This window comes from Acomys russatus, chromosome 26, assembly GCF_903995435.1.
Source record: "Acomys russatus chromosome 26, mAcoRus1.1, whole genome shotgun sequence".
Taxonomy (NCBI): Eukaryota; Metazoa; Chordata; class Mammalia; order Rodentia; family Muridae; genus Acomys; species Acomys russatus.
The window spans coordinates 46,727,755-46,748,656 of record NC_067162.1 but is presented as its reverse complement, the minus strand read 5'-3'; the positions used below and the strand labels follow the sequence as shown (position 1 = coordinate 46,748,656).

The following is a 20,902-nucleotide window of genomic DNA, read 5'->3' as shown; positions in this document are numbered from 1 at the left end:
ATAGCCAGGATGTCCATCTCCATCTGTCATCCATCCTCCCATGGCCCATGCTGACCCAAGGCTATGACCCCTGAACCTTGTTTCTAGGAAAATCACCTACTTAGCACTGCCTTGATGAGGCCCCCTCTACCTCTGAGGCTCCTTTCTCTTCATCCTGCATTTAAGTCCATTTGTGTACACTCAGCTTAAGCCTTTCATGGTGTCTTTTGCCCCAATACACTATTCCTGGGTGTGCTGGCTTAGAAGCCCCACTCCAACACCATCTAGAATTGTCTCTGGCCTTGGAAACAGGGGTGGCGGTGTTTTCAATACATCCCGTGACAGCAAGGCCATCCTCCTGTCTTTCCAGCCCCTGAGGGTGCCTGCCCCAGGAGATAGATAACTCAGAGACTATTCAGGAAGAATGTGCCTGATAGTAAAGATTCCTTAGGTCTTTTCACCCATCTCGTAGCTTTAGAGTGTTCATAGCAACCCTGGGGTCTCAGAAAAACAAGAGCCTTCAAAGGGGCTCTCAGCTGCTGGGCTGTTCTCTGAGGCTGACCCTAAAGTGACCCCTATCATCTACCAGTGCCCCCTCCCCCACTGACTAATCTTAGACAAATAGACCTATCGCCTGCCACACCAGGCCCCATGATAACGCAAAATAGCTGGAATGATTTTTCCCACCCACACATGCCAGACAGTCAGTCGTGGGGAGGGGAGCATGGCCAGCTATCGGCCCATCTCCCAGGCTGTCCATCAGGACAAGCCGTCCTGCCTCAGCCGCCAGATAACAGGCCTTGAGGTTCACACAGAAACCCCGGGCTTGTGAGATTAGTCAGCCGGACACAGTCCAGATAACAAGCTACCGCTCCATGGGAGGGAGGGGACCCCATCTCTTGCTTCCCTGGGACCCTTTGCAGGAGATCTGGCCAGGGCTTCCCACAGGAAATGGCTAACACCTCGCAGCAGCAGCCTCTTCTACCCCAAGACCCTGGGATGCCCCAACTCTGATCTGTTCTCTTAGGCAGCTGATCAAATGCCCCGGACATCTTTCAGCATCTCCACTGTGTAGCCAAGAATTTGGAGACTGGGTGTGGTTTGGAGGTGAAGTGCTATCCTAGTATGTTTGAGAGCTGGGAGTCTATCTCTAGCACCAGGACAAGACAAGGTCAATGGCTCATAACCTGGACCCTGACCCGTCTGTGCCCTGCACTATCTCTCCCCATGCTCACCCTAGCCCCAAGGCTCCATCGCACCATGACCCCAATGCCTCAGGACTTTTGCACATTCCAGACCCCTGCCTGAATGCCTCCCTCCATCCTAATTATCAGCTTAGAGATGGGGTCCCTCTCCAGTGCTGGCCACCTGCTCTCCCACTTGGCCTTGACACTTAGGCCGACTGACACTGCTCAGGGACACACACTGGCCTGGTACATGGCCAGCCTTCCTGGCCCTGCCCCCAGAAGCTGGGATGGGCTGACTGTTCATAATAGATCCTGGAAAGAGTTCTGGGCTCCAAGAAACTCCTGGGTGGAAGAGACACAGTCCTGTTTACCCTTTCTTGCCTCTATATCCTGCCCTAGGTGGGCAGCCTGGCTCTGGGCTCCCTCAGGCCAGGACTGTGGGGTCAGTGAGCTCCTTGATCTCAGCTGTAAGGAACCACAGGGCTCCCCCTCCCTGCTCTGCTTGGTTTCTGGAGCCAGGAGCAAGGCAGATTTTCAGGTCCCAAGGACCATGTGCTCCAATAAGGATTCTATAGTCACTTCCTCCCCACAATGTGCGTGGGAAGATGTTGCCTCAATCCTGCCAGCTCGCTCCTCTGCCACATCCTCACCAGGCCTCAGGATGCTGTCAGACCTTGATGTAGCACCTTGTATGGGGAAGCTGCCCCACTCTCATGTTTTGTTTTGTTTTTCAAGACAGGGTTTCTCTGTGTAGCCTTGGCTATACTGAACTCTCTTTGAAGACCAGGCTGGCCTCGAACTCACGGAGATCCGCCTGCCTCTGTCTCCCGAGTGCTGGGATTAAAGGAGTGCACCACCACCCCAGGCTGCGTGGAGCTTGTTCTGGTCCCCGCTCTCTGAGGGCAGGATCCAGGAGCAGAGTCGAGGCAGGCCATAAAGGGAAGGGCAAGAGGACTTCAGGGTGACGTGGGAAGGCTATACTCAGCACACCAGTACCATGTGAATGTGCTAGGTAGCCCAGGACCACCCCTTCAATCACTTCGATGCCGCAGGAAAGCCACCTAAACCCCTACAGGCTCACTGGCCTGAATCCATGTAAGGAAGCAAGCACAGTGGGCTTGAGGACCAACCCCAGCCTAGTCTTCTGGGAGGGTCTCTACAGAGTCAGACCCGCAGAGGTGAGGGTCAGGGACAAGACACTGGGCGGGGGGGGGGGGGGTGTAGAGAGACAGCTGGAGTGCCATTCTGTTGGCACAGGTACACGTCACACAGCTGGTGTACTGATGCCATGCATGCAACCTTTGGGGGACCTGGGAAGGCCATGATCCCTCTGTGTGCCAGATCCCCCAATTTTCTATGGAGTCTTTTGGAAGGAACTGAGTGGCCTGTCAATTCCTTTGCTGAGGCCCATCTTGGAGGGATTCCCAGGAAGAGGGTCTGTGATACCTGACAGACAGGAGCCTCAGGACCTGGCCTGTCTGCTCCTTTCAGCCACTTGCTTAAGACCATGCCAGGGGGCCCGGAGGTCCAGAGGGCCTGACAGAGCTGGTGTGTTTGTAAGCCATGTCCTCCTGACTTTAAGGGAAGGTGATAGAAGGAGGATGACATCGGGTGGCACGGAGCACAGGGACAGGTCCTCACATCCCACGGCAAGGCAGCCATGCAAGGTTTCCGATCCTATTTCTGAGCCATCTGCAATGGCTGGGTTTGAAACCCCCATCACTCTTGCACACAAGGTCATTTCAGACTCCCTCCTTCTCTAATTTTCCCAGCAAGAACTCAGCCGAGAGCCCCGGGAAGCCAGGCTTGGGGCTCAGCAAGGGCATCCCTGAGCCTTGTACACAACCGACCTGAACGGGTCTGCAGCCCATCAGGCCCGGGTGTGTCCCTGCTGTGTGTCAGGGGTACATAAGCCCCACCCCCACCCCCCCACCCCCCCCCCGCTCCAATCCCTCCTATCTTCCCCTCACCTGTTGGGCTGAGACCCAAACCCACAGGGCTGCAGCCCCCTTCCGACTCTACTCTCTCTTGGCTCATACACTGCTAAGCTCCAAGTCCTCTGGGTCTTTGCATGGCTGTTCCTTTCTTGTAGGCTTCCCCTCTCTGGCATCTCCAAACCCCAGACGTCGAGATACAGCATGCCTTAGACGAAGGCCTACCCAGGTCTCTCTCATCCTGCCAAGCACTGTGGGCTTTTGTCACGTGTGCTCTAGATGTACTGTCCTGGCACTGACCTTGGGTTTTATAATCTACATGGGGCTACTCATCCCCACTGCTCAGAAAACAGGGCTGAGACCACACTGTGGGGTCACTGCAAAGCAGGACTCTGGGCAGTGCGTGGCCATCAGAGCTGCAACTGGACATCGCCCATTGTGTTGCGCAAAGTCAGCTGCAGGAGCGGTTTCTGAACTTGCTTGCACCCCTGTGTGAGGGAAACCAGCTGCCCAGTAGGTGACAAGTTGGAGGGCCACAGCGATTCTGCCCATCTCTATTTTAAAGAATATGGAACCGAGGTCCAGAGGTCATTGGTCCACCCACAGCCACTCAGCAAAGCTGGGCTCCTGCCCCTCACAGCAGCAGCACTGAAGAACAGAGTGGCCAGTATCTGGCAAGACAGAACTCGTGACAATGGACGAAAACGCCATCGTGCACTACTCAGACTTCGGAACGCTACAGTGACCAAGCAGCAGGGCAGGGGGAAGCTAGAGGCAGCGACAGAGGCAGGAGATCGGGACAGTGATGGTGATTTACAGGCCTTGGGGCTGCATTCTACTTGGGTCTGCAGCAGTCAAGAGAGTGTTCCTGGGCATCCCAGTGATGCCCAGCATGGGAACTAGGGGGGCAAGTGGGGGCTTCTTGGGGTTCTTTTTTCTATCTGTGTGTGTGTGTGTGTGTGCGTGTGCATGCATGTATGTGTGCATGTATGTGTGTATGTGTGTATGCCCAAGGGTGATTCTGGGAGTCATCCTTGCTCACTCTTCCACCTTATTCACCTAGGCAGGGTCTCTCAAGCAGAGGTCACTAATTATGGCCAGGACTACCTGCTACCTTGCCCTAGGGATCCTCTGTCTCCGTCTGAAACTCCAGGCGGGCTGCTAGTCCACTGGCATTTACAGGAAGCAGCAGCCTTCGTGTGCATGTGGCAAACACTTTAAAACACCAAGCCTTCCTGAAGGGCTTTTCTTCATCTGCTCTAGGCCTGGGCCATCAGGAGATGAGCTGTCTCATGCATGTACAGTTGCTATGAAGAAGCAGTAAGGTCAGGCTCCGTGACAGCCACTTTCTAGGGCCTATTTAAGTCCGGACTCATCTAGAGAGGAGTGTGCTGAGTGCCCCCAGATGGTGTCCAGTATGGGTAGAGCTCTCTGGAGATCCCAGCCCTGAACTCTCGCCTCTGTCATGGTCCAGTGCTCACCTCAGGCACAGCAGATAGGGAAAGGCTCAGGGACTTCCTGAGTCAGACAAAGCCAGAGGAAGACCAGAGTCCAAGCCAGCTCTATACCTTCTCTCCAGAGAGGGACAGTGGAAGACACTTCTCAGGCAGTGTCCCTGCAGGTAGGGTGAGTGCTGGGACCTGCTGGAGGGGCGAGGGGGCTACAAACCAGACCAGAGGTCAGGAAGAGCCATAGGCAACCAACAAGGCAAAAGTGGCCACTTGATCTGTCATCTGTCACCAGACTGGGCACTGCCTTCAGGCCTTAACCCTGCAACCCCATCACAGGCTTGGGCGGCCCTGGAGATAAGAGCCCCCTGCGCCTCTCCAGCAGCTTCCCCACTGGGTGATAAGCACAGCCTGTGCGGGAGCTGATAGGCGATGGCTACCACGGCGGTTGGCCAGTGGCCACTTATCAACCCCATCGCTGCCCACTGCACAGAAATTCCTATCTGTGGGAGCTGATAGGGCAGTGCCTGGCCCCTGAGGATGCAAATAACTTGGATGTTGGGGTGCACCCTGACCCCAAACCACAGCCCATGGGGTATGGCCTTCATGGGGGGCAGGGCAAGCTGTAAGCTTCTCCGTCTAAGAAAAGGAGTGGATAAGGCCAGTGGGTAATCCACACTGTTGTAGATGACCTCATATCTGGACCTCTGTTGCGAGATACAGTCCCTAGTCAGTGATGTGGCCTGCCTTTCCTTGCCCTATGTTGAACTGGGTGTAACACTGTGCTGGCCCTATGAGGGTGATGTGAGGACCATCCAGGCCTTCAGTGTGCTTAGAAGCCACTGAGGTGCATAGACACACAGGATCCTGCCATGCCCAGCAGGTATTGTCCACTTCATACTTGTGGACATGGATCTGAGACCCACATGGGCTCCTGGTGCACAGTTAGTCCTCACAGACCCTCTTCTAGATGGAGAAACTGAGTCAGCATAGGGCTGGATAGAAGCTGGGCAGTCTGAGAACACAAGGCTCTTCCCAGTTCCGTGGCTTTGGGCAGTGGCCTGTAAGTGGAAGAGGCTCTGGTGCTCACGTGATCTAGTGCAATTACTCTCACCATGGTACTAAGATCTTGGGGACACTGGTCTCTACTGAGATGGGACCCTGGGTCAGTGCCCAACTGCCACCAGGCACTCCAGAAGCAGTGGACATCCTTGCCATATACTTCTGCGAGGTCACCTTGATTGAGCCCTGTGAGGTGTGCTGAGCAGCTGGTGTTCTAAGGGGTGGCAGAAGTGACTGCGCTGGGACAACCAGCCATGCGGCATACTATGAATGGACTCAATTTCCACACGAGGTGCAGTTCCCATTTCTGGGGCCTTCTAGGTCACCCCTCTTCCTCTGGCCTCAGGCTGTTACTCCAGTGTGCACCCCCTAGCTATACTCGCCACTCATTTTCTTTTGCATTGGTAGCAGACATCACCAATCGACCCCTGCACTCTTCTAATGCCTTAGGACCCCACCGAAATGTCCATCTGCTCCATTAAGAGTCTATTTCTAACCCCTTCCAATTTGGTTCCCAAGTTCCCCAGAAGAGGGACAGAGTCTCTACCCTGGCAAAGCCTTCTCTGATCCCTCAGCAAGACAAGACTCTTGACATGTCTTCTATCTGCAGGAGTCTGGCTGTGACGTACGACACCGTGCTCACACACAGCTGACACTCTGTAACTACGAGCACATCTGCTGCCCACCCACGTGCTCAGCATCCATCACCTCCTCCTTCACTGAGGACCACTTATCCCACCTCTCCTACTTGCTCTGCACAGTGGCTCGCAGCCCTCAGTAAGATCCCTGGAAACCTCTGCCCCCCGCCACTCCCCCCCCGTGCTCCTGGCATCTGCTTATCAGAAGCCAAGGGTACCATGACTGCCATATGCTGGGACCTGTGAGGTCTGCGACGAGCAGCACACACTGCCTGAAGATGTGCCAAGGCCTGGCTGGCTTGTGGGGCAGACGGTAACCAGGAACCTCATATGAGCTGCAGCCCCCAGGAAGAGCAGGTCTCCAACTCAGACAGACCTCAGCCCATCTGGACACTAATCAGCTTAGAATCCCAAGCATCTGCCTCAGATCAGCAGCTCCAGACACACCCTCTAGACGCCCCCTCCAGGCACCTGTTTCTGCTATCATCTCTTAGTCCCCTCCAGATGCTTCTGTCTACACTACAGGCTCTGGGCATGGGCACGCTAGAAACCAACTCAGACCACATTGCTTGGGCCAACTACACAGACGGGCGCACCAGTGGTCTCCAAGGACCCAAGATCCCAAATAGCTTAGTCCCCAGCTGCCCCAGAAAGCTGTAACAAGGCTGCCCTGGGGTCACAGCACTGCTGTACTGGGCTAGTCAGCCTGGTTACCTGGCCCACTCCAGGGACTAGCCAGGGCTGCCTCTTCTTCTTTTTCCTCTTTCTCTTCATCCTGGGGCCTCATCTCCAACTTCTGCCCCTCCATATCCTCAGGATCTTCAGGGGACTCAAGAGGTGCTGGCACTGTCGGTGGACTCACATCTGTAGAGAGGAAAACATTGTCACATCCTTGCTGCGCTAGCTTGTGACCAGGAGGGAAACTGAGGCTAAGGGGCACACAGTCACCTGCCCTCCTGCCCTATCTAACACTCCAGGTTCCCTCTTAGCCTTGTAAAGCCCTCAGCCCCTGCTGATACAGCAGTAACAATTGTTCCTTTAGCTGCTACCTGTCATAGCCCAGTGCCCACCCAGTGTACCTAGGCCTGTGGCTTCTGGCTCACTGGTCTCTGCAACAGCTGGGCCCCTCCACCAGCCCCGCAACCAATTCTAGCCCAAAGGGCATGTTTGCCTTCCTGGCAGGGCCAGATAACCAGTGTGGCCCCCGATCGATGAGCTCCTGTAAAGCCCCCTGGGTGACGTCATGGGACCAGCAGATTATTAATACCGCGATAAGGGCTGTGATTAACATCAAATAAATCAATCCCATGGTATAAAAGTCCTATTATTTTTGGCTATAAATCAAAGTGGCTGGCATCTGAGCTCCAGCCACCGAGAGGAGCCGCACTGGACCCGCCTGAACGTCAGATACGCTCTTGAGCCGTTATCGCGCCCATCACCGTGTTATCACGGCCGCCGGTGCCAGGTGCAGGCCTGGCTGTTTGTCCCAGATCCTTCCCGGGCCCCACCTGCCTACCCCCTCAGCAGGCCCAGGTCCCCAATCAGATAAAGGCCAGCTCCCCGGGAAGCCATGGGTCAAAGTCCAGCAGCCGCCAGTCACTTGCCCTTTGGCAGCTTGGCCACTGGCTGCATTAGTGCAGCTCCTGATGGTAGCACTGATGGCGAGGGTGATAAGGTGGCAGTCTCTGAGAATGGCACCTGCTCTCCCGGAGGCCACCCAGTAGAAACAACTGAGGCGGAGAGGTGGTCTAGGCCCAGCTACAGCTTCACCTCTCAGTAATGTATGCCAGGAAAAGCAGAGAAAACAGTAACCACTGAATACGGTCCTGACTGGAGCCTGGCCTGGCACCTGCCACCTCACTCCTGGGGCAGTGTCCTTGGGGAGCCGAGGGTGATGGGACTCAGAGCTTGACCCCTAGAACTGTTGCCATGGAAAGGCCAGAATCTCAGGCTGGGTGCTGGGCTTGGAATGGAAAGGGAAGGAGGACCCCGGGCAGCAGTCGTTTAATCAGAGACTTGGATACACGGGTGGGGTGCACAGCGAGGAGCCCTCGTGGATGAAGGACTGCCTGGAATATCTATTCCACATTCAGACTCCTGAAGATCTCTCTGATGTCCCCCTGTCCTCTCTGTCATCCCCTTCCTGTCATCTGTGTTGTCCTGCCTTAATAATCCTCTTCCTCCTTCTCCTGCATACTGTGTGGTGTATGTTTGTGTTTGTGTGTGTGTGTGCGCGCGCGCGCACCTCGTCATGTGTGGTGGTGGAGAACAACCTTGGAGGTCCTGCCTTAGATGTTTGCTACCTTGTTTTTTGAGACACTGTCTGTCATTGGCCTAGGACACACCAATCTGGCCAGGCTGGCTAGTGAACCCCAGGGACACACTGTGCCCATCTTCCCAGGGTTGGGATCATAAGAGGCAGCACACACCTGGATTGTACAGAGATGCCGAGGCTCAAATCAGGGCCTGAGGCCTGTGTGGCAAGCATGTTGCTGACTGAGCTATTTGCCCAGGCCTGCTGTCCTCTTTGCTGTCCCCATCTACCTTCTCTGTTGTCCGTCCTCTGCCATCTGCCCTGTCTCTCTGCCTCCCTGTACACTTGCTGGCACCAGAATACCAGCCCTCTTCGCGTACAGCACAGGCGGTTCCTTGGGATCTCTGCTTAAGGTTTCCACCTGCCTCTCCTTCACTCCTGATCATGTCACACCAGCTGACCATCCTCCCAAGTGGCCCAATAGCTACACTGTCCAATCAGAGGCTGTCAAGCAAAGTTGGGGTGTGGCTTGATGGTACAGTGCTTGCCTAGCACTGCCTGAGGTCATGGGCTTAATCCCCAGCACTGGGATAGGGGTGGGAAGAGGCCAGTGGGGGCTAATTCAGACTCCACAAAGACCAGCAGATATGGAATGGCATGCCCTTGCAGTTTGGGGCTGCAAGTGGAGCAAAGGCTCATGGGTACAGAGCAGAGTGCTCCTGAAGCTCAAAGCTGCAGACTCACAGGCAGATAGAGCCCAGGATACCTGGGTCAGGATGCAGGTATCCCTAGGGTACCCCAGAGCACACGGCCATCCCTCTTGAACTCGGTGGCTGTTAAAACACAGGCATGGTGCTGGCCTCTTTGTGTCCCTCTTCCCAGGACCTCAGGGGGGCATCTGAAGTCTCATTGCCCTACATCCTGCACCTGGCCTCCTAGAGTTTGGGTAGTAAGGGGGTCTGTGGGGTTTCCTTCTGTGGCCTCTCCTTAGCTCTTCAGAAATGCACTGACCTGGAAAACTTCAACCAGATGGCCCAGTAGAGTCTGAGGAGGTCACGTGGATGAAAAAATGGAGTGATGTGACAGTGGGGTGAGGCTAAACCCAGACCGAGGTCAGATCCTTGTTGGAGTGTGGGCCTGAGGCTGGACCTCAAACTCTTGCAGCACACTCCACCCCCTCCCTAGCCAACCCCCCCATCCTCCCCCAGCTGGAGGGCACCGGGCACTGGCTGCCTGCTGAGGCCTTCTGTCCTCTGTGAGCTCCAGGCAGGATGTTGATCTGCATACTCACCCACTCTGGGTGGACTCGGGGGCTCCTCTATGGCTGGAGGCTCTGGGGCTGCGGCTTCCTGCTCCATGGGGATGAGGTCCATGGCCTGGGCTTCCTCTCCAGCCTCCATGTCTCTGAGGGAACCTGTGGACATGAGCCCCAGGAAAATCACGAGGTGCTTCTGGATAAGGCCACAACATGCCACACATGCTCAGCCTTGGTGCCTGGGTAGAGTGGGTAGCAGGGACAAGGGCAGGGCCAGCCACCCACTGAGACAAAGGCTATGACACCTTCTGGGTCCCCTGGCACTGAGCATGAGAGCTTCACCCTGTGTTTATTCCCACCCCACAATGATTCCTAAGCTCTGGGGTCACTTGATACGCGTTCTATCCTGGCCCTTTGTGTTGTCTGTCCCTCCCCAGGTATTGCACAACCTTCTTGCCATGACAAGAGTCTCAGCCCTTCCCAACCACAGACCATCGACAGAAATCAACACAGGGTCCTCTGGGCTCAGATGGCCTACCTGCCTCACAACCTCACACATAGACTCACAGGGCCACACAGCAGACATGTGTCTGCTTCTGGCTTCCTGCAGGAAAAACTCTCAGGTCCCATACGTCAAGCCACCCCACACTTGGGGTTTGGTCCAGAGTTCCCCAAGGGAGAGTTCTTGTGCTCACTACACTGGGCAAAAACATGACGGAAACAAACATGGCGGATGAATGATTCCTGGACAGAGTCAGGATGCAAGTACCCTTCACAGTGTGGGCTGGGCATCCACCTTACAGTGGGAGATGGCAGGTTGGAATAAGCGCCCCGTGCTTCTGTGAAGACTCCCAGAGTTTCCAAGCACTGGTTAGGAGTGATGCAATCGATGAGGTCATTCCAGGAATCAGGACGACAGAGAACTGAGGCCCAGCTGAAACCCTCACATAGCCGGGGGTGGGGTGTGGGGGGTGTGGGTGTGGATCTAGTTCATGATCTTTCAGCCACACTTTCCAGGGGACACCTGTCCTGTCATTTTGTGGCCCCTGGGGCGGGGGGGGGGGGGGGGAAGAGCCTGAGTCTTGGCCACACCTACTGGCATGGGAGGGGCCTGAGTCTCACAGCAGCGAGGCCTCAGGCCACTAGAGAAAATAAACCAAAAGGCACGTGTCTGAGTGCCTGAGGACACCTGAGGGAAGGTGTCTGCCCCAGGGCGGAGGAGGCGGCAGAAGGCATGCAAAAGCCATCTTTGGGTTTTGATTTTGTCTTTCAGACAGGGGCTCCTGCATTCCAGGCTGGCCTTGAACTTACTGCGTCAGTGGCTCTCAGCCTGTGGGTCACAATCCCTTTAATTTTGTGTGTGTGTGGGTGGAGGTGTTGAATGACCCTTTCACAGGGGTCCCCTAAGACCATCAGAACACAGAACATCAACTCATAACAGTAGCAAAATTATAGTTATGAAGTAGAATGAAAATAATTTTATGGCGGGGGATCACCACAACACAAGGAACTGCATTAAAGGGTTGCAGCATTAGGAAGGGTGGGAACCACTGGGCTATGTAGCAGAGGCTCCTCCCTTTACCTCCTGAGTGCTGTTGCAATTATAGGCATGCAGCGCCACACCAGGTGCATCCAGCCAGGGCTCTGAGTGTGCTGGACAAGTGCTCTAGCAACTGAGCAACAGTCTTCGCCACTTGACAGCCATTTCTGGACACAGGCCGGTATCTTCAGGCAGGGAGAGTGGGGTGGACTAGGACGCACCCCTTAGATGCTTAGGGGTTCCCAGCCTTTTACAGCTAATGTAACCTGCCTTCCCCCAGAACCATGGCTTGGGATGCACCTTCTCAGGAGGAATGGGGGTTCTGTGGGAGACCCGGAGGCTTGTGACAGGGCCATCGCTGTCAACATGTGTCAGCTTGCACCCAATACGGAAGCACTGTGTGACCCATGGTGATCGTCATGTCAATGGTGTGGGGGCCCATGAGGATGGAGCAGAGGCCAGGCTGGGACCAGGTGTCCAGAGCAGTCCTTCAGATGGGGTGGGGTGGGGGTGGGGCAGATTTCTGTGTCTGAAGGACTATGGTAGCTATATGCCAGACACACTACCGCGGTCCATACCATCCTGCTCACTCTGGCCTCAGATGGCCACACACCATTCTAGGGTGCAGGGGGTCTCATGTCATTGGACATTGCCTGTGGCTCCTGGGGGGCAGGAAAACAAAACAAAACCAAAAAACCAGGAACAAGGACAAGTGCAGGGGATGAGACCAAGAGATGTGATGTGTGGGAGAAGATATCAATCTGCAATGGTGTGTAGTGGGCAGGAGTGAAAGCTAACAGTCAGGCAGAGTCCCGCCACGGTTCCCTCTGAGGTCTGCAAAGGAGGGAGTCCATGTTTAACCTGGGGCACTGACGTGCCATCACAAGTCTCAGGATGGGGTTTCCTAGCTACAGATCTGTGGGTACTAGTTCTAGACCCAGCCTCCCAGAATCTGTCCCAGCCGTATTGCTAAAAAAAACGGAGGGTGACATGCAGGGCTCAGGCCTTTCAGAAACAGGGCAAAGGCTCACAGTGGCAGACTTAGGGCAGGGTGGACACATGCTTTGGCTCTTAGAACCTTGTACCAGAGCTGGAAAACAGTGCTGTGGCGGGGGCCCATCCCGAGTCGAGACACTGTTCAGAGTGCTGGACACTGTCCTGCCTAGGCCCACGCACCTCCCTCTGTAGGGCGCCATGCCTCCCCAGGGGCAGGAAGGCACCTGGAGTCTCAGTTGCCTGTCTCAGCAAATGTTCTCAGGAGCTCTGGGACTGAGACGGGCCAACGAAGGGCACAAGCTGAAGCATCCGTCTCCAGTAACATTGCAGAGCCCGACCTGGTGCCCACCCAGATGGATCTCCCACACCCAGGCGCCTGGAGCTGGGATGTTCCTCCATTTACAAGAACAAAGGCGAGCGCTCCTCACAAAGCCTGTGGATAAGCGTGGAGAAAGAAGCCCGGCTGCAAGGCGGCTCACTCTGATGTTGTTAATTCAGTTCCAGAACAATTAAAATGGCTCTGATAATGCAAGAGACAACCACTACTGGCAAACAGAGTGAGCCCTCAGATGCGCTGTGACACTCCTGCCTGGGGCTGCTATGGCTTTCTGAGCCCTCGGTTGGCTCTGATGGAGCCTAAGCTGACAGTGGGCCCTCTTGAGCACCTAGACCAGTGAAGGCTATGGAGCGCAGGAAAGGGGGAATGTGGCACTTTAGGACAGGGGTATCCTCGAACCATGGCTGGACACCGTCCCTCCCCAGGATGTCCTATGCTAGGGTCCCTTTGGGGAACCTCACTGTCCCCAACTAGACAGAATGACAGATAAAAACTGTCCTTGCTCTGTGACCTCGGGCAAATTGCTCTACCTCTCTGTACACTGTCTCCTCAGCTACGAATGGAACCGACCACAGCTGCAGTATCCCAGAATAGCTTGCCAGCACTATCAGAGCGTAGCTTAGGATGCTGGGGGACAGTGCTCTGCAAACACTAGCTGTCCCTGGTTACTGCCACCAATGGCTCAACAGGGCCAGGAGACGGGGAAAGTGGTTATTAAACACAAACTGTGCAAGAAAGGGCCTTGGCTCAGAATTTCACAAATGTCCTTCCTTAGCCCCTCCCACTGACATAGCCTCGAGAGGTCATCTTCCGGCCCTGACTCAGATGGGGAAAGTAAGGCACAGAGGGTTCACGATGGGTTAGATCTCGGTATGTAGAGGTAATACAGAATACGTAATGTGAGCCAGACTGGGTGCCTGGGAGCGTGGGCAAAGAAAAGTGAGGGTGTGGAGTGGCAAACCTGAGACCAGTCCTATCTAAAGTCATAAGCAGCCGATCGGTCCCCTCTTCAGAGGGAAGTCTGGGTCACACCCACTTCATAGATGGGTTAAACTGAGGCCCATCCAACTAAGGCAGAACAGCACACCAATGACCCTCAAGGAAAAGACAGGTGGATGCTGCAAGGAGAGGAAGGAACTTGGACCACATCCAGACCTGACCAGCCAAGGATGTCTCCTCAGCACAGCCTCCAGCCACACCTCCTGTTACCCACACCCAGGTTGCAGCTGGTCCTGTCCCCTGGCTACTGTCCAGGTTGGAGAGGTCTGAGTACGAGACTGCACTTCTCAGTGGCATCCACAGGCCACCACGGGGGTCACCCACAGCCAGGGCAGCACCAGGAGCAGCCCCCATCGTGCCCTGAGCCCCTTGGTTATCACAAGGAGCAGACACCCAAGCGCCCATCCGTCTCCTGCTCATTAAGCCGGACGCCGCTTGGGAATGAAAACATAATAGCTATTTGATTGGGGGTGAGATATTTTGCATATTGGCTCGGAGCTGATAGCAGAATTTCATCAACTCCCTTTTTCATGCTTTAAAACTGAATTATGGAGACAGGCTCTGTGTGGCAGGCTGATGCCCACTGCCTTCCAAGTCCCCCATCCATGTGAGGAAGATGAGTGCAGTCCTCTCCCAGCTTTGCTGAGCAGCACTGAAATGGGGGAGCGGGGGCTGGCCATTTTGTGACCACCATATAGAAGTCACTGCAGGTCCTGGAAGAAGGACTGAACCCCTCACTCAGTCTGTGTCCCCCAGGCAACATGGAGGGGTGTCCTTGGTCCAGGTAGGACTCTGGCCATAGGTGAGCCCCCTGCAGACTACCACGTGGGAATAGGAACCCCTGTAAGACTCACAGCAGCACCCCACCTTTCCAACCCCAGCTGGAGTCACCGGAGCCCATTGGAGCCTGCCTGGCATGGGGTCCTTCCTTAGGGTCACCCTGAGGTTCTTTCCTCCCTTCTTACAGATGCGACAAAGACGATCTCAACAGCTGCCTGCCCATCCTGGGCTGACAGATCTCAGAGAACAGGCAGCTCATCCCAACACAGTTGTCTCATCCTCTTTCACACTTACTGATCCCCTCACCAAACCTTTCCCATGCCCTTGTGCCAGACTCAGGACCAGGAGCCAGAGGCAAGGCTTCTGAACTTCTTTTCCCCAAAGGAAAGTGAGGTGCCAATGTGTACGGCCAACAGGGAGAGGAGGGGTGCCGTGAGAGGAGGCTTCCTGGAGGAGGTGGCAAGGACTGACCAGAGAGGAGGCTCCTTGTGGTTGGGGGGTGGGTGGGGGGTGGGAGAGGAGCAGGGAAAAAGCAGCGGGGGGCCAGGAACAAGCAAGGCAGGGCCATTCCCTCACAGAAAATGAAGGCAGCCTCTTGTGGAGGCCAGAGTCCACACAGCCATATGGGATAGTGGCTGGGAGCGCAGCTGGGTCTATTGCGACAACTGCTGTCCCTTGCAGGGCTAGGGTGGGGGGTGCCAACAGGAGGATTAGGATGCCCCCCCACCTTAGTTGGTAGAGTCTCCTCACTTCCCTGGAATGGCTTGGCACTGCTAGGAGGGAGACCCTGGCCTCCAGCAGGACCCAGCTGCCAGATAAGGCCCTGATAGCAGAGAGAAAATAGCAACAGATACAGACTTTCCCACCACTGGGCAGCGGGCAGCTTGGGCCATGGTGGGGACAGACAGGCGGCAAGATAGCCCTGCCCTTCCTGAGGGGCTGAATTTAGGGTGCTTAGCATCACCAGACTCAGCCCAGTGGGGATTATGACCATACAGTCTAAGGGCCTGTATCTCGGGTCCAAGTTCCGAAGCCTTACTACTTGGCTAGCCTACTCGTCACTGACAGTAGGTCCTGGTCAGCAGGACTAGATGGAATCCAGGCCCCATCTACGCAGGTGTTCTAATCTAGCCAGTCCTAGGGCATGGAGACTGAGGTACACGGTATCCAGAGCTGTAGTCCAGGACATAGTCCAAGCTCCTCAGACAGGCTTGGCTTCACTTTCAGTTCTTTTCTTTTCTTTTCTTTTTTTTTAAAAAAAAAATATTTATTTTTATTTTATGTGCATTGGTGTTTTGCCTGCATGTATGTCTGTATGAGGGTGTCAGATCTTGGAGTTATAGACAATAGTCAGCTGCCGTGTGGGTGCTGGGAATTGAACCGGGTCCTTTGGAAGAGCAGTCAGTGCTCTCAACCGCTGAGCCATCTCTCCAGCCCCTCACTTTCATTTCTAATAGCTGATACTCCAGTCAAAAAGCACCGAGAAGGGTGTGTTGGAGAAAGCTCAGGCCCTGTTGCTTCAAGTCCTCAGGATCATCTCAGGCCACATTATGCACACACAGCGCTGTGGGGTAGGGCTCTCACAGTTGAGTCCCCCTCACCTCCGGCCATACTTCTTGGACATGGCCCAAAGCTGTCCTACCAGTGAAGGAAGGTCCAGACCCCTCAGCATATGCCCAGTTTACATGCTTTCCACATAGGGCTTCTGTCACCAGTGCCCAAACCTGTCCTTGACTGGGTGCTGAGCTCCCCACTGCCCGCCCTCAGCCTATCTGAGGACTCTTCTCCTTCTGAGTCCCCACACTCGGTGAGGTGGTCTGTCTCCTCCTGGACACCAGCTTATCAGAGTTCCACACTACAAGTTCAGAGACCCTTGTGGCCCTCGAGGCTTAGCAGGTGTTCAGTGTGTGCCCGAGAAGGGCAAAGGGCCACTTGAAGCTCAGTGTTGGCCTCAACCCTGACCTCAAGGCCAACCTCAACTTGGGATGCCACTGGGGAGGTGCCAAAGAGACAGTTCAACGGTGCTGGTTGAAATGAGGGTGCTACAGGAAGGACACCGTCACAGAGAGCCAGGAGGGGCCACTGCCTACAACTGGGCTGGCCAGATAGCATTGCTTGTTCACCTGAGCACATATCCTGCCTGAGGAAGGCAAAGTATGTCTGCCTTCTGGGGTTCCCAGTGATCACAGTCAAACTGGGGCTGAGTTCACCATCTTGGAGTCTGTGACTGGGACATTAATGCTGTTCACTGCGTGAGTGGCGTAGGGGTTAAACAGTACACTTTGTTTCTCGCCCATAGCCCCTAGGGTGGGGAGCTCACTTCTCTCTCTGAGGAGTCGGAGTCCTATGACCATCCATGTCTTGCCTGATTCTTTCCACCCTGTTTTGGTCTTGGGTGGCTGACCTGCTGACTGCTTCCGTGCCTGGCGGTGAGCATCAGGAGGGCCTACCTCAGTTGGCATGGACGTGGAGCTCAGGACATCCTGGAAGGTGATACACACTTTCCTTAGTCACTGGGCAGGCAGTCTGACGGAGGCACCACGCAGGGGAATCAAGACCCACATTCCAGTAAACATGGGCCCAGACTGACCTCAGCATCCAAACACTAGAACGATCCTGTTGAGGTAATGATTCACACACAGTAAAATACAGGCTTTTCCCCGTGTCTTGGCTTTTAAAGGCATGGATCTTTACTGAAAACAACGGGTGTGGGTGGGAGACGTGTAGTCCAGAAAAAATGCAGAGCTCTGTGCGATGCTGTCTCGTGAAAAGAGACACACTCCAGTGACCTGGGGTCAAACTGGTTCCAAAAACTTTCAAAGGAGTCACTGAAAATGTCTGCCATCAATCACCTTCTCTTGCCTATCCCCGACGGCCCAGGGTTCACACAGCTGTGAACCTACCCAGGGTGTGCGCTGCCTGGCGCTCTCCCCCACCAGGAAATTTGTTCCACTCTTGTTTCCAACCCTCATGTGGAAGCCAGCTCTGATGCAGTGGGCAGAACGTGGTAGGCTCCACTGCCCTGAGTTGCCCTGGCTGGTCTGCTGTGGAATTGGGTGGCCCTCTGGAAGCCTCCAGGAACCTGAGCGCCCCAGGCATGGGCTTCAAGAGGCTTCACATGCTAACAGTGACTTGAGGCAGTGCCAAGGCCTCTGGCCCGGCCTTTGGCATGAGGAAGGGCTGCTGGATCTCTGAGCATTCTAACTCCAATGGCTTTGCCTCTAATTAGCTCTCCACTTTGGTGCTACCCTGCTTTAAGTATGGGAACTAGGCACAGAAAGGGAAGGCCTCTTTCCTGCCCTCCTCAATCCCGGGTCAAGGTGATAGGAAGCAGGGATGGACTTGCCTAGAGTTACTGAGTAGGATTCAGACACAGGTCCACGAGGCTTCTAGAACGAAGGTCTTGTGGCTCCCCTTGTGGGGCCTCCATTTCCCTCCCTAATCCCTCCTCCTCCTCACCTCTGCTTCTGACCACACCTGGCCCTGTGTCTGTTCCTAGACCCACAGCCTCCCTCTGTTCCGTGGGGGTGTCCCCTGCGCCCCTCCTGGGTGTACTGTTAATCTTTGGATAACCTCCTTCAGCCCAGTTCCCCGTGCACACACGCACATTGGTCTCAACCGCTCACTTGGGTCTGTCAGAGCCTTTCCAGCATCACTGTGCAGGAATGTGAATTTCATGAACAGATGAAGAAACTGAGGCAGAAAGCAGCCATCCTAGCCACAACCTGGCTTGATGGTAGTTGCTAGCACTGCTACTCAGGGACATACATTATGGAGACCTAGCTGGGCTGCCAAGTCCGGGGACCCACATCTGACTTTCCAGAGCCCTGGTGAAGAGGGCATGGAGAGGCTCTGGAGGGATCAGGACATTCCAGGCTGGGCCCGTCTCTGGCTGGGGGCTGACTGTGCAGACAGGAGATGGCATTGAGTCTGGGATAGAGCAGAGATGTAGGCCTCTGTACGTCGGGAGGGCTGGCTCAGTCCATGGGGGGTGGGGAGGGCTGGCTCAGTCCATGGGGGGTGTGGGGGTACTGGGGCTTCTCAGAGAAGGTGGCTAAAGTGAGAATACCCCGGGGGAGGGGGGGACACTCAGGTAGTATGTACAGGAAAACCTAGACTGGGGAGGGAGCAAAGAAAGTTCCAGCTGAGCTTCCAGGGCTAAAGGCCTGGGAGGGAGCGGAGGTTTAGTTGAGGTACAGTGAGCAGCACTGCCATGCCCCAAGCCTGAGGACCTAGGACTTGTCAAGGGTAGGGTGTCTCCTGGGCTCTTGCGTCCTGAGGTTTCAACAGCTATCTCTGTGAGCTCCCTCAGGATCTTCCCCTTGGCCTGAGCCTGTTTCCTCTCTCTGGACAGATCCAACCAGCTCAGGGCAGATCCAACCAGCAAGCTGGTCCTCAACCTGTCCCTAGGGACAGGGGCCTGGGTAGGGCACAGGCCAAGAGAAAAAGAAGCTAGGAGGAGGGAAGAGGGCCGGGGGCCTGAGAAAGCCCAGCCTGGCTGATAGAGAGAGATTGGTTTCAGCCGGAGCCTCGGGCCTGCCAAGTCCACATCCTATCTGCGGCCTGCGCTTACTCAACATTCATCACAGCTGAACTCGGAAACTTTATCAACGCTAAAGGTTGGCGCCATCTCTAGGCCCAGCCACTCCCGTCCCTCCCCTCGATGGGCCTGATAGCCACTGATAGATTACACAAGATTGTTTCACTCCGGGAACCAGCTTCTGGGGGAGGGGCTGCATGGGGGAGGGCCCAGGATGCCACAGGGGCTGGAGTTGTGGGCCCCGCCCCTGAGGATGGTCATCCCACGGGGCGGGGGAGGGGGGGAGGGGTTGCCCTGTGCTAGGATGGGGTCTGGGGCTGTTGAGGCTGTGTGCCAGGTAGGGGCGGCTGAGGCCACAGCTCAGGGCCTGGAGCTAAAGAGAAGGAAACAAACCGGTGGAGATGGGCGCTGAGGCCTGGCGTGATCCTTTCTCTAGATGGCCGATAAGAGCTGAGCGATGTGAGCAGGTTTCACTAATGGAGCAGTCGCTGAGTGGCACACGGGTCAGAGGAATGGAGGCAGATGGCTGCTCGGCAAGGGATGGCTCCTGTGTGACAAGCCTTCCACTCAACAGGCTGGGCTGGGCCCACCAGGCACAGCACAGTGCTCTGAGCACTTAGCCCAAACCCACTGTGAATACCCCATCCTCTTAGTGCTCTTCTCACACACGAGGGCTTGTGTTAATGGTCTTTCACATCCTTACCAACACCATCAGTGCCCGGCTCTGTATCAGAGCGCTTGGTTAATCCCTCAGGACTTCTCAGACTAACCTGACTCCTAGTTCCTTGCCTCCTTCCTTTTCCTCCCAAGACAAGCAAGGCTGATCTAGAAACCGTGCAGGTAGCTTTTATCCAGCAATATACACCCTGTTCTTTTGAGGGAGGGCGGAGCTGCCCAAGTGAGACAGGCCCTTTGGCTGACACTGCGTGGCGGCCTGGAAGGCCTTGTGATGGGATAGTACAGGCGTGTGCTTCTTCTGACCCTCACACAGTTTATAAAAACAGGTGACAGAGACCCAGAGTGTGGGGGCCAGGACTGAGGTCAGGAGGTCACTCCTGAGTCTTACTCACTTAGGGGTCAGCCCAAGCTCTCCAGTGGACATTGTCCCACCACGGGTTTTGTTGTTGTTGTTGTTGTTATTGTTTGTTTTGTTTTCTTTCTTGGTTTTTCCAGACAGGGTTTCTCTGTGTAGCCTTGGCTGTCCTGGACTCACTTTGTAGACCAGGCTGGCCTCAAACTCACAGTGATCCACCTGCCTCTGCCTCCCAAGTGCTGGGATTAAAGGTGTGTGCCACCACCGCCCGGCTGTCCCACCACTGTTTTACACTTACACGTTAAACAAAACAAAACACCCATACCTGTGGTTGTCAGGTTAGAGGCTTGACGGTGCTGGGGGAGCCAGTGATCGCCACCCCCCCACACTGTAACTATGGGTCCAATTCTGCAATATAATACATTGAGGGGTGGAGAGAATTAGAGGCAAGATCAGGGTCCCACCTCTACAGGCTCTGAAAAGAACAGGTATGGAACGGGCCACTCTAGAATGGCCTCATGATATTAGTGGGAAAGCAAGAGGCCTGGGGCAGAGCAGGGGTCCAGGAACCATCCTGGCAGGCTGAGGGACTGGGTGTCTCCCCTCCCCCCTTTTTTCTCAGATTAGGAAACTGAGGTGTCCTCACCAGAGCCTGGGGACACAGAGTCCTGGCCAACAAGGTTCCTAGTGAGTTAATGGGGAGCAGGGGCATGGGTAGGGTCTGCAGGGAGGTACGGGAGCTGCCAGCCTTTACTGTCTGTCTCACCTCCCCATTCGCAGCTGGCACGGGAGCTGACGGCACTGTTTGTGGAGTGCCTAGGTCCTGGTGCCTGAGGGTGTGCGGTCAGCAGAGGTTTCTCAAAGGCTAGCCTGTCCAAGGCAAATACGAGGTTCTTGAAAAAGGCTCAGAAGTCTTGGAG

The 20,902-nt window shown here is 55.3% G+C and overlaps 1 protein-coding gene across 2 annotated transcripts in view; it reads right to left on the bottom strand.

The window, feature by feature from the left end:
- The window catches only part of Zfpm1 (zinc finger protein, FOG family member 1), a 57,167-nt gene that overhangs the window by 24,449 nt on the left and 11,816 nt on the right, over window positions 1-20,902 (bottom strand). Inside the window, exons 2-3 of one of the 2 annotated variants that reach the window (XM_051168638.1) lie at window positions 9,794-9,916; window positions 6,963-7,112 (exon numbers count right to left, since the gene is read on the bottom strand). In XM_051168638.1, coding sequence (XP_051024595.1) covers window positions 6,963-7,112; window positions 9,794-9,916 — 273 coding nt within the window. Of the gene's footprint in view, window positions 1-6,962; window positions 7,731-9,793; window positions 9,917-20,902 lie in introns of those variants that run through there. The other variant, XM_051168637.1, reaches the window with a different exon arrangement.